The sequence below is a fragment of the Apteryx rowi genome, unplaced genomic scaffold (assembly GCF_003343035.1).
Source record: "Apteryx rowi isolate R43461 unplaced genomic scaffold, aptRow1 scaffold_243, whole genome shotgun sequence".
Lineage (NCBI taxonomy): Eukaryota > Metazoa > Chordata > Aves > Apterygiformes > Apterygidae > Apteryx > Apteryx rowi.
In genome coordinates, this window is record NW_020448786.1 from 236391 (window position 1) to 248848 (window position 12458).

Here is a 12458-nt window from a genome sequence, read left to right on the forward strand (position 1 = left end):
GATACAATCAAACCTCAAATTTATTTAATCAATTTACACAAATACACAGCAAGTAAGACACAAAATAGCACTATATACAGAATATTACTTACAGTACATTACAGATTTGATTGGTGTAGAGTGTGAGCTCTGACATGATACTGTTACAGTAAAATCCTTTACACAGCTGTACCAGGATACAGGAATGTAATGCAACTAAGAAAAGTCTGTTTTTTCCTTAATTTTTGTGATTGATTACTCACTTTCTCATTTCTGCAGAAGTTTGAAGTGCTGTCAGGCAAGGTGGTAAAGTCACTGTACAACTTACCTTTTTCCATTTTTCCCTACAGCTGTTTTAATTCTGTAGTTCTATAACTGAAGTTATTGAAAGTGTAGATTAGGGATGGCCAGTTATTCTTACTAGAATTCTTACTGGTCTTTACTAAAACTGATCTCAAACCACTGAAAGAAGTCAAAAAGCACCAGAACTTTTCAAAGAGCCTTAGTCAGCTACATTGAAGTGCAGCACTTAAGAACTGTGGACATTGAACAGGTGAAGGAGTTTGTGTGGAACAGGTGACCTACAGAACCTTTTTGGGGAGGGTGTAACCCTTGGATGACAGCAGCACATACTTCAGAAATTGTGTTAACAAGGCAGAATTCTATGGAAGTTTCTTACATATAATGCAAGAGCAGCAAGTTACAGGATTGAGCTAGTAATTTCAACTGACTTCAAGACAAAAACAGTTTACACCAGTATTACTCTTCCATCCTGGCTTTTCCCAGGAAACATTCCTTTAAGTAGAAAGTAAACAGTACTAACTGATGCAAGATAATTGTCTGTTATATACCACTCCAATAGTGAAGATACTCAGTATATAATTCCCTGTAGGTACTGTAAATAWAAGCTTTTTTTTTTAAGGCTAAGGTATTCAGTAAAGTTGGGTCAACTATTTAAGCAGCTTTTGACTACAAGTTAACATGTGCAGAGATTTATAACATACTACATCATCTATAGTGATAAGATGGGGGGAGACAACTGTACAGTAAGACACTCCTTGACCCACTGAAACTCAGAAGAGCGTAATACTTGAGGACAGGGATGTAAATCCAGTTTTAGCTGAGGCCCAATACCAATGGAAACAGTGCTTGGAGATCTGGACTAAAAGATGAGTCCATATCTAGGTCTAGAGGAGTGGGAGGTTCTCCCCTTGCATAAGGCCCCAGCACATTCTGTCCTATGTCTAGTGCCATCGTCATTCTCCTGTATAATGCAGTTAACAAGGCATGAGCCCAACACCAATTCTAGCTCTGAAAAAGCAGTATTGGCTTTACAAGATAACTTCAGAGACTGAAGTTTCTCAGGTGTAATTCTACAGCTTGCTTTGAAAAACTAATCATACATGGAACATTGAAACTGCAGCAGTTAACACTAGTATGAAATACAGAATTTCACAAGATGTAATTTTGTAAATAGACTAAAACTGCTGTCAAATCTATCCAATTTAGACTACTGCAAGAAGCGCTCAAGTGAAATAAATAACAAAGCATTTCAGGTACTGACAAATGTACTAGAAACTAACCATCTTTGTACTAGTGCAGAATTTAAAATAAATTCCAATTTAAAATTATCTTCCAAAATTCTGGGGTGGGGAGGGTTGTTCTTTTGGTTGTTTTACAAAAGCCACATTAAAGTTTCCTCCTATAAAGTTCAGCCTTATTGTGTAAGTCATGCATTATACCACTATACCGCAGACCAGTTTTAACCAAGAACATCATGATGAGATTGCTTCTACAGCCTCTATCAGATTCAAGGCAAGGCTATACTGCCCATGATTCTCTGGTAAGTGCTCTATTACTTTGTTAACCAGTTTAGCTGTTGTTGCAATTGGCACTTCTGGATTTTGAAGGTCCTGGGGGTCCTATAAAAGAATAAACACAGCATTAGAGTCATTTTACAAATGATCTTCTGCAGATAGTTCCTCCTGAACTTGTATGAACAAAGTTAGTACTTGAGCATTAAGCTGATGCTTTGACCCAGAATTAGAATTGTACTACTGATGTTTTTGCCCCTCAGACCCTTCTTAAATAGCTCCTCTCACTGCTAAACAGTATTATTCAAATTTGTTCATACAAGCAAAACATCACACCTGTAATTTGGATAAACACAAGGCATTGATTTCTGAATATTGCCACTAGAAGAGACTGTCAATAGGCTGTTTAAAACAAGAACAAATCAACTACCACAACTTCAGAAAAAAAGTATTTCACACAGTCACAAGGGCAATTCTACATCCAATACACTCAGCTCTCAAGAATCAATCTTCAAATTATAGTATCATGCCATGTAAAGCAGTAAGACCCATGGCATTTATGCAGTGGAGTTCTTCTCCTCTACTTCTCCCTCCAAAGGATGAGTTTCACTGATTTCTTCAGGAAAGCCATTTTCCTAGGGTTTTTTTCCTCCCCAATTTAGTCAAGTCAAGGAGTTACTTAGGTACACCTTAGAAAGAAAACATTTGCTACAAACAGTTGAAGAGTCTGGTAATAGATATTCAGACCTCTTGGTTTCTTGTTTTTTACACAAGCTATTAACATCCTGATGACTTCCAAAGAGATGGACACTCCCAAAACAGAATTAAGTAAAATTGAGAAGTGTGAATTTGCTGTTCCTGTTCTCGAAAAGAAAGTAACAATCAGTGACCAAAGTCACCCAAAATACTTTTACCAAAAATAGGGGAAGGACAAGCAGATTTCTCCAAAATTGTACTTGAAGGCATGAGCTTTACAGTCTGAATCAGGAAAAAAACATATGGTGAAGCTGCACTATCCAAGAGACTTTATTTTGAAAAGTGAAAACTGATTCTTGTCAGCTGGTGAGCTGAAGCCTCTATACATCAAGCTGTTTTCCTAAATCAGGCTTAACTTACCATAGCTTTAAGCCAAGTACATAGTGTTGGAGGAAGTCTAGCAAGGAGTTCCATACCCTCCTTGGTCTGCATATGTAGTAAAGCAAAGGCCAGTCTCTGTCCAGTCAGTATAAGGAGCTGTGATGCAAGCACTTCTTTGTCAGTCACCTGAAGAAAGGCCTGAAAATAGAAAAATACAATGAGTTAGATACCGTTTGAGCATGACATAACTCACTTATCTAGTTTTTCTTTTGATTCAGTTTCTTTCAACCTTCAGATACTAAAAGGACAAATGGTTTTGAGACCGTTTGTTGGGTTATCTGCTAGTGTGATAAAGCATGTTACTAAAAGCTTCACAACAGCAGAAGAATGAACAAAAGCAGAGATAGAAAAATCTGTTTTAAAGTTCAACAACATATTCCAAGCCTCAGGATAGTTTCTTAAATTGTTTGCTTTTCTCCTCAAGAAAGAAAAGGATTTTCTGCCTGAGGACTGATAAACCTTTCCTATAATTCTGATCAGAGGACACAGATGGTCACGCATATTTTTTCTATCCCCAAGCAATTTATTGAACTCATTTCTTTACAGGCAGTTTTACCTTTCTCCTATGAAGATGACCTGCCTATTTAGTAAGTCTGTCACATGGATTGAGAAATCTGCCAAAGTAGGACATCCCCAAAGAACAAGTGAATGCTTTCTCCTAAATTTCAGTGCTTATCTCACATGAGTACAATCTGCAAAGACTTCAGTTTTACTCTATTGTTGGTAACAGCTCATACTAGGAATCTGTTAGTTTGTTAACATTACCCTCTCAATTAGTTACATGTCAGAGAACAGCTTATCAACTCCTGCTATATCTCTGCCAGATTTTATAGTATGTAATCTCTGTAATGACAAAATTTTGAGTTGGAACAAGCAAGTGTATCTTCACTTGAAAGCAAACTCCTGAGATATAAAATACAGTACCATACAAACAGCTGTACTAATTCAGACCCATCTGTCTGGACCAGTCAGTCTGTCTCACTATTGTTTCCGCAGTTGCTATACACAGATGCTTGTTGGGATGAGGGAAGAAGTGAGCAAGAATACTGGTCTTTTGCAAGTACGTTTCCAGCATCCGACTTTATCAGCTTGGGAATTTTTTGAGCTTGATAAGACTTGCCTGACCCTCCCAAGCGTTCCCTTACAAGTAAGTGAAAAAGTAATCTTAGCAGAGATTCTGACATAATACTGTATTGATTAAAAATTATTAAAAGGTGTTATTACCTCTTCACCAAGATGATCCATACCGTAATTATACAGTTCACAGACATAATGCCTTCGAACTGCATCATCACAGATCTGAAGATGCTGAGCCAGATCAACAACCAAAGTTGGCCAATCCTTCTCCTTCTCAAAAGGAAACAATTCCTCTTCTGAGACTCCTTCGGCCTTCTGTGATGAACACAGGGTTTGAACCACTGCACTCACAACTTTCACCAAGAACTTGGAAGGAAAAATTGCAAGTTACTTCAGTTTTATTTGAAGTTTTAGATGTTCTAGAACTTTCAGTAGAAAACTTGCACCTACCTGTTGTCGTATGGATAACACATTTGGATCCATATCCCCACTGGGTAACAGCTGAATTGAAGTAAGGTCTTTGAAAAATGCATTTTTGCCCTAAAATACAGAACCAAAGACAATCCTCAGAGATTTGCGGGGGGGGGGGGGGGGGGTAAGTAATCCACTTTGATCCAAAACTGAAAAGCCAAAACATTTTTCCATTAAATTGTATTGCATCTTCTATTTATCTTGGAGATGAAAATAGATATTGTAAGTTAAAGCTATGGAACAAAAGGAACACATTTCTTCATACAATCATAACATTTCAAGAATTTGCTTTCACTTAAAAACACCTGCCTACCAAATTAGGTATCTGATATACTACCAGCTGGAGCTTAAATTTGCCTATATTTTCTGGTCTCTGGTTTATCATTCCAGACCAAAGTGTCAAGCGTGACATTTAGTAAGAAATACATACTAGCTGCTACAAAAATATATTTTAACTATTTTCTACTGAAATACAGCTGACACCACTTGATTTTAAAGGTCTCTTGGGCTACGCACCAATCAAATTTCAGGTAAATCCTGAATGACAACTACCACTGTTTCGCCAGCCATCACACTGACTGTATTCAGAAACAGGCAGTTGCCCGTAGAAGAGAATGGCACCCACAGCCCTTGTTTCAGCCCACCATGCTGCAGCAGTGACAAACGCAATGCCAAGCATCTCTGGCAGGCCTGCTCTGCACTAAATCAGGAGATAGGGAATACGACACACAAAAAAAGCTTACGTTAGAAGACAAAAATCATCATAGTTTGGGGGTTCTCCACAGCTGGAGAGAACAGCTAGGAGAAATACCTAATGGGATTGCACTTTACTCACAGAATTACACAGAATTGCATTATAGATACTGGAATGGTGCAGGTGATGTGTAGGTCTAGGTTGTGACTTGCCATGTCAGAAACAATGCGATAAATGGCCTTAAATGTCTACATGCTTTTTTCAGTCAGTCATCAGCCAAGATTCCCTAAAGATCTGTTAGAAGTTCTYCCATGAAGCTCACAGAACAAACGGGAATCTTGAGTGACTGAAGGCAAAAAGGAGAAAGCTGAGAATAACAGTTCTATGTAAAAGAAAGGAGGCACAGGAATAGGCTTTAATTGTACTCTGGAGAAGTACTATGCAGTCTTAAATGACACAAGATAATATAATGCTTTTTGCTAATGGATGAGCAGAAAAAAAAAATGCATAAAAATCAATGGAATTTATCTATGCCAAAATGCTAAAACCAGATCCAGCTGCTTCATCAGGGCCAGCACACAGACAAAAACCTATAGCAAAAGGAGGGTAATATTCTGCATTTATAAAATTGCAATAAATCATTAAGAAGAAATCTTCAATGCAGTACTACAGGGCTAAATCATTTTCTCCCTAGTAGAAATTAGATGTTGATCTACATCAGCACTTTGTTTCTACATTTTATTTATTGTAGTGTGATAGAGTGAGGAGGAAGAAAATTCAGTGTGTGGTGCCTTCTTTATATCAGGATCAGACTCTGATGGGAAATACACTGCATTTTAACTACACTGAGTTTTTTTGTTTTTCGTTAATAGAGTGGTTTATTATATGCATTTAAATGGCAAGCTGTTTGTTCTCCTTGAGAAGCTCAGAATTCTAGAATAAGCATCAGTAATAATGGATACAACAGCAACACTCTTAACATTTCTATATTCAAATATTTATGTTTTCTCTGATCTGGCTCCTCTCCAAACAACTAMAGAAACCTGTCATGCAGGCTGCATTCTACATTCCCATCATGCAGTATTTTCAGGCTAGCTAATCATTAAGGAGCTGATTTTTACGCATCTGAGGTCACTACAAATCTTTTATTCATAAGACACAAGGACCATGGTTGGGTCTCAGTGTGAATTCTGGTGACAACTCCATTAACACAGCAGCTCAACACCACAGTGGTCTAAATGACTTTCACAGAACTACGTATGAACTGTTTAAAGAGTGAAAGCTAACATTTTATAGGCAACAAGAGAGTGATTATTAGATGTATGCACATAAGTTTCAGAAGACATACCTTACTATCAAAAAGTGAGAGGGGCTTCACACTCTTGAGAGAAAACCTCATGATTACGTACAAGACAGTACATAACACAAACTGATGTTCCACAAGCGGGTAGTGAATGCGTTTCTGCTCAAGGGCCAGTTCTACTATCGATATTGGTCCTTCTACTGACAACCAAGCATCTTCAGTATCCAGGACAGGAGCCTGCATTTCATCACTACTAACATCAGCCTACCAGAGCAACACAAAAAAGTAGTCACACATAAGATGTCTATATTTGGGCCTTCTATGCAGAAGACATGATATTACACAAGTTTTCTGCAATGAAATTAAAAACAATTTCATATTTTCTAGAAGAGTTTATTAATACTTGTATGAAGTGAATAGTACAAAAACTAATATAACCATATTCTTTAAAATTAAATTTTAATTCTTAAGTTCCTTATTTTCTACTGGAAAAATATAAACTCTTACCTCTAGTAATGTTTGCAGAAGATCTGAACAGCAGCCAAGAAAAGATGTCATTGCAGTGTCACCCATACCTACATCCTGTTAACAAACAGTATTATTTAAATTTTTGCAGCTGGAATTGAAAGGAGCCTTTATCAGCTCTATATATTTGAGAAGACAGTTGTTTACATAGAATATAGTGTTAAGCTCAGTTTACTTACCTATTTTATTTAAAGCTAAACAAATGTTCAGCTAAGCACAAAGATTTAGAAATAATAGAAAAAACAGAAACAAAGCGTTCTAATATCTTAAAAGATTTTAATTTAAAATAGCTTAACTCATTTACAAGACTATTTCTAAACAAGACTGAATTCCTCAAGCAATCATATCTAGTAAACTTCATTTTCTGAACATATCGATTAAGCTTTTCAAAAAAAATGTAACTTATGAATTATAAATGAAAAATTATAGTAATTTGTCATGTTACAGTCTCAAGTCTACCTTCTATTAGAATTATTATACCTTTCTGATTTGTTTTGTCAGATAAATTTTTATTTTCTAAATTTCATAACTTTTTTAGGGCTTCATTTTGGATTTTTCTGAATTTCATAATGCACTATCACTTTCAAAAACAAATCATAAACTAGTATTGAAAATAAGTAGTTTTTATATGTTTTTCCCCATTTAGACAAAAGTAGTATTACTTGCCCTTCTGCATAATCTGTCCTTTGGAGCTTTTCCAACCTGTTTAAAAAAAATCAGCACAATTAAATAATTTTCATTATAAAGTATGTATTGTCCTATGATTTAAGCTAACACTTAGCATTTTCCTAACACAAAAAGAGAAAACAGTTCATTACAACTACATAAGGGATTACATTGCAGAGCTTTCTTTTGAAAAAAAGATGATTTGATACAGATCATACAACAAAGAAATGAACATCACTGATGCCAGTACAGTTCTCTTCATTCTTCTTAATGTCTAGATTTAGAAATAAGGCCCAAAAGTCCTCATTCAAAGCCAAAAGGCAACTAAAAAGTTACCAATGATTTCTATAATACAGGACTAGAACTAAGATATCAAGCATGAGATTAAAAAGAAACATTCGGGAACAAGAGGAAAGGAAAAATGAATGCTCTGGGATATCTGAGATATCTAGTAAGAATGCTGTCACACAAAGTCTTCATGCTTTCTGGACTAAATTCCTCAAAAGAGGCACCTCAGTCATTTCCTGTTTAGAATAAAGTTACTATAGTTGCTTAGATCCAATTTCTACAAGTAGAATCACATTCTACGGATGATGAAAAACCTACATTGATGGAAGCCAACTCTTCCACAGCAGAAAGAAATCAAACTAATGTTTACAATACCATGGCAAAGTGCAAACAACGGCTGAAGAGAGATGCCAGAGTCCTGAATCACAGGACTATTTAAACTGGAATTCAAGTGATCCAGCACACTGTTTCAAAGTCTGAATAGGACAAGTTTCAGCTGTCACTTTTGGAACTGATTAAGTGCCAACAGATACACTGTTTGGAAACAGTATTATTATTAGAGTTGGTGAGAGATCAGTTATGCTTTTGTTAAATAACACAAACCCTGAAGACTCTGAATCACATCTTTCAAATGTACAAAAATAACAAATGTTGTTAACTTTTAATAGTTATTACATGGTGTTAGTCTGAGGTGACAGATGATGTGTGCAAAACAGTTAATAACAAATACAACGGAAAACCTTTATCTTTTCTCCTGCAGGTGTTAATGTAGGCAGAAATAATGGTGTTAAATCTAAATAAAGGCATGTAGAACGAATGGAAAAGTTTTTGCAAAAGAAACACCTACTAGAATTCTGAGCCTGTTTCCCTGAGTTATTTATTGAAAGGAACAACAAGGATAACAATATTCTCTAATTCTTTTAGAGCTAAGGAAAAAAGGGAGAAAATGAGAGGCACAAAGGAGGAGAGGGGGGTGGCGGAAAAAAAAGTGAGACAGCAAACTCTTATGTTTTTGAAATCACTGTCAACACTTTCCTGTTTTGCTCATCTGGACTTTCATGCTAAAAAACACTTAGCTGCTGCCCTACATCTGGCAAACCAACAGGCAGATTCTCATATGCATTTAAACAGATCTATCATTTACTGACATTACTCTCCCAACTGTCTTCCTGTCCTAAACAGAACTGTCCTCCAGTAAACAGATCTGCTATATGCAAAATTGAAGTTTAGCGGGAACAAGAGTAATAAAACTCATAGCAAACAAGCTGCATACTAGAGTAGAAACTGATTTAGCAAGCTAGTGGGAGTTAAAAATACTCAACAGCATTCACAAAATGTTCTGCATCCAGAAGAATAAGAGCTCATACACCCAAAACCTGGGCCCCAGCAGGCAGAAAAGCTACTGCTTGTAGAAACCTGAAAGTTTCACAGCAATAACCATCAGGTGCAGTGAACAAGTGTATGGAAAACACTTTAAGTTACTTATTGTTTTCTAAATTAAAAATAAAATTTATATATATATATATATATATATATATATACACACACACACACAAAAAAAAAAGAAAATCAGGAAGAAAAAGTATATACTCCTTAAAATAAAATCATTATTAAAAGGAGGTTTAGGACAAATGGTTTTGCAAATATTTTTTGCTTACCAATCAGTGCATTTTTGTGATCTACACTGGTTAAGAGCCTTCATTACATCAGCCAATTTCTCCTATTGCTTAAAGCTACCTATAGTTGGTCATTCCAAAGAACAGATATGATATTTTAAAATAAGCATTAATAAAACAGTTAATAAAAGCCAGCCTCCAAACTACTGTCATGATACTGCGCTCACCTTGTCCATTAGATAAGTAGCAGAAGAAAGTCTTTTTACTATGAACGTATTCCACATCATCAGAGCAATACCTAGAACAATCATATACTTGTAAACTCCAAGTGAACAGAAGAAACATCTTATGTAACAGAAGTAGGGAGCAAAACAGGGCTAAAATTCCTTCAGTGGTGGGGAATTAAAAGCAGATGGTGAGTGAAACAAGAAGGTAATGCCAGTTATCCTGGTTGATTTACACTTGGACTTTAGATTTCAGATTTCTCAGGACTAGACTACTTTGGTGCCCAAACACAGTCAGAAACGCAAAAAATAATTCATTAAAATTACTACATTATACATACTGAGTTAAACACTGTAGGGATAGTGTAACTTTGATGGTAAGCATGAAGGTTTAAAACTGGTGCTTTAGGCATAGTGTGCACTATATTTTCATAACTAAATAGTCTACAAAAAGGACAATTCTCATCACATACTCTAAAACACAGAATATCAAGAAATATGTGAAATGTAATTGGCTGCAAGGACTGTCCATCACTGTTTTGAATAAAATTAAAAAAAAAATGTTCAGAGCAATTTTTCAACTATTAAGTTATATGTATGTTAGCTTTATCTACCCAACTTATTTCCATGATTGCAATGGAAACTATCATTTTTAACAGGAAAAAAAAAAAGCGTGAATGTCAGCACAGAGTCTTTCTACACAAAATGGTCATCACTCCTGCTAAACTTCATATATTTATCCTAGTCCACAGACAGTGAATTGTTTTACAGTTTCAACAGAGATCATCTTTAATGAGCGCTTTGTACTTACCATGTTGAACGTGGGCATTAATGATGCATCTAAGGTGATCTATAGACCTAATGAGAAAACATGCTTCCTTATGTAAAACAAACAAAAAAAAGTAAAAGAACAAGTTATTATATTATTCAAAGTTTGTTTTAAATGTAAATTGTTGATTCTTAAAGGGTGCAGGAGATCACTCCTTTTTGATAGCTATAGAACTTGTGAGGAAACTATTCTGACATTGTAATCTTCTCTGCTACTATTTCATAAACATACATGCACATGCAAAGTATCTTCCTGAAACATGCCGAGTTTAGCACTACTTCAAGGCTTTGTTTCAGTATGTGTACACTGACATACTCTTTGCTCAAAGAACTTCCACTGACTAGTAGCACTGTCTTGCAAATGCAAAATCCATTTGTGTTAGAAACATTTTTTTTCACTCCACATCATTACGGTAGAGTAAGTTTTTAAAAATATCAAAGGAACCTTTTATTCTACAGCAAGGTGTTACGTTGCACAGATATGAGGAGCGCTAATCTCAATTTTAAGATCATTTAAAAAATTCTGATAGCATTAGAACTTAAGGTAACATTTTCTAACATTAGAGAAGCTGGAGGAGAGCAACAGAACAAAAGCAATATAGGTAACTTTTTTTTTTTTTTTTTGTGCTATGACAATTCCGGGCTAGGAAAAAAAAAAAAAAATCTTAGAAGAATGTTCAAGAAATCTCTCTTCCCTCTTTAAATGGTACAGATTATAGTCTAACAAATTTTATGATCTGTTTTAGTACATACAAAACACAAGAAAAGGTCATCTCTGTTCTGCAATACTTAATACATTATTTTGTATTTACACAAAATACAAACAAAACATTGATCTTATTTGAAGCAGCATAAATCCAGTATCTATAGTTTCAGTTTTCAGAAACTGATATCTTAGGAACATACTGTCCTGTCTTTTTGAGGTGCCACACAACCTTAGTGCTTCTGTTCATTTTCTCAATTAAATTTGTGCTTGCCACTTACCACAGAAAAAACTTAACCACTATGCTTTAAAGTCAGTGTCGTCTTAATGGAAATTTTTATGAATTAAAACAGAATTGTGAAACTGTTTCTAGTAAGATTTCTTAACCATTACTCTCCCCAAGATGAAATTGTTTTACCTCTGGGTCCTTATTCCATTGCACTACATATTCCCAACAGCAATGTGCATGGAGTACATCTAGTTCAAGACTACAAGGAAATTGCTCATAGGCTAGTTGCAGCAGCTCTAGGGGAAAAAAAACAAAACAAAAAACCCAATTTCTAGTACTTCAGAACAGTTTTATTGAGAACACCTCTGAAAACATTTTAAATCTGAAAATTTAATGTTATTTTCTTACCTAAGATTGTTTCCAAGCCTGCATCTGCTTCTGGTTCCTCCAGGAAGATGTGACTATGCATGTCTACTGATTCTTCAGTACTATCAGCATCTTTTTTGCGTTTTGCCAAATTCAGTACAACAGGACTGAAGCCTTGCTTAAAAACCCACTTCGCTACAGTGTCAGCAACCCCCCCTAAGATATTAAAAAAAAAAAGTATAATATGCAGTTGGTGTATCCCAGATGAATCACAGTTCAGAAGCAAAAGGACAAGTGAAGAGATACTCGTGACTATTAACTGATGCCATTAATCATATAACGACTTTGTCGATTAGAAAATTTTCTAATCGACTTGTTTGACGTTTACAATGCAGCCTTTACAATAATACCCTTTTACAAATTTAAAGCTCAGAAAAGTTGAAAAAAGTAACCAGTAGAACAACTTCCAGTGCAGTATCTTTCACAAAGTGGGTAAGAATAACTCAGAAGTCTATTAGAAAGACAATCAACCATCTTT

General features: G+C 35.5%; 1 protein-coding gene across 4 annotated transcripts in view; it reads right to left on the reverse strand.

The window, feature by feature from the left end:
• Positions 1 to 2: 2 nt before the first annotated feature.
• Positions 3 to 12458, reverse strand: part of RAB3GAP2 (RAB3 GTPase activating non-catalytic protein subunit 2) — a 53246-nt gene continuing 40790 nt past the window's right edge. For 3 of the 4 annotated variants that reach the window (XM_026066570.1, XM_026066572.1, XM_026066571.1), the window contains exons 25-35: positions 11963 to 12136; positions 11744 to 11850; positions 10606 to 10672; positions 9798 to 9868; positions 7667 to 7702; positions 6983 to 7057; positions 6521 to 6739; positions 4458 to 4547; positions 4155 to 4373; positions 2910 to 3068; positions 1252 to 1901 (exon numbers count right to left, since the gene is read on the reverse strand). In XM_026066570.1, coding sequence (XP_025922355.1) covers positions 1755 to 1901; positions 2910 to 3068; positions 4155 to 4373; positions 4458 to 4547; positions 6521 to 6739; positions 6983 to 7057; positions 7667 to 7702; positions 9798 to 9868; positions 10606 to 10672; positions 11744 to 11850; positions 11963 to 12136 — 1364 coding nt within the window. In that variant the 3' untranslated portion in view covers positions 1252 to 1754. Of the gene's footprint in view, positions 1902 to 2909; positions 3069 to 4154; positions 4374 to 4457; positions 4548 to 6520; positions 6740 to 6982; positions 7058 to 7666; positions 7703 to 9797; positions 9869 to 10605; positions 10673 to 11743; positions 11851 to 11962; positions 12137 to 12458 lie in introns of all 4 variants that reach the window. The other variant, XM_026066568.1, reaches the window with a different exon arrangement.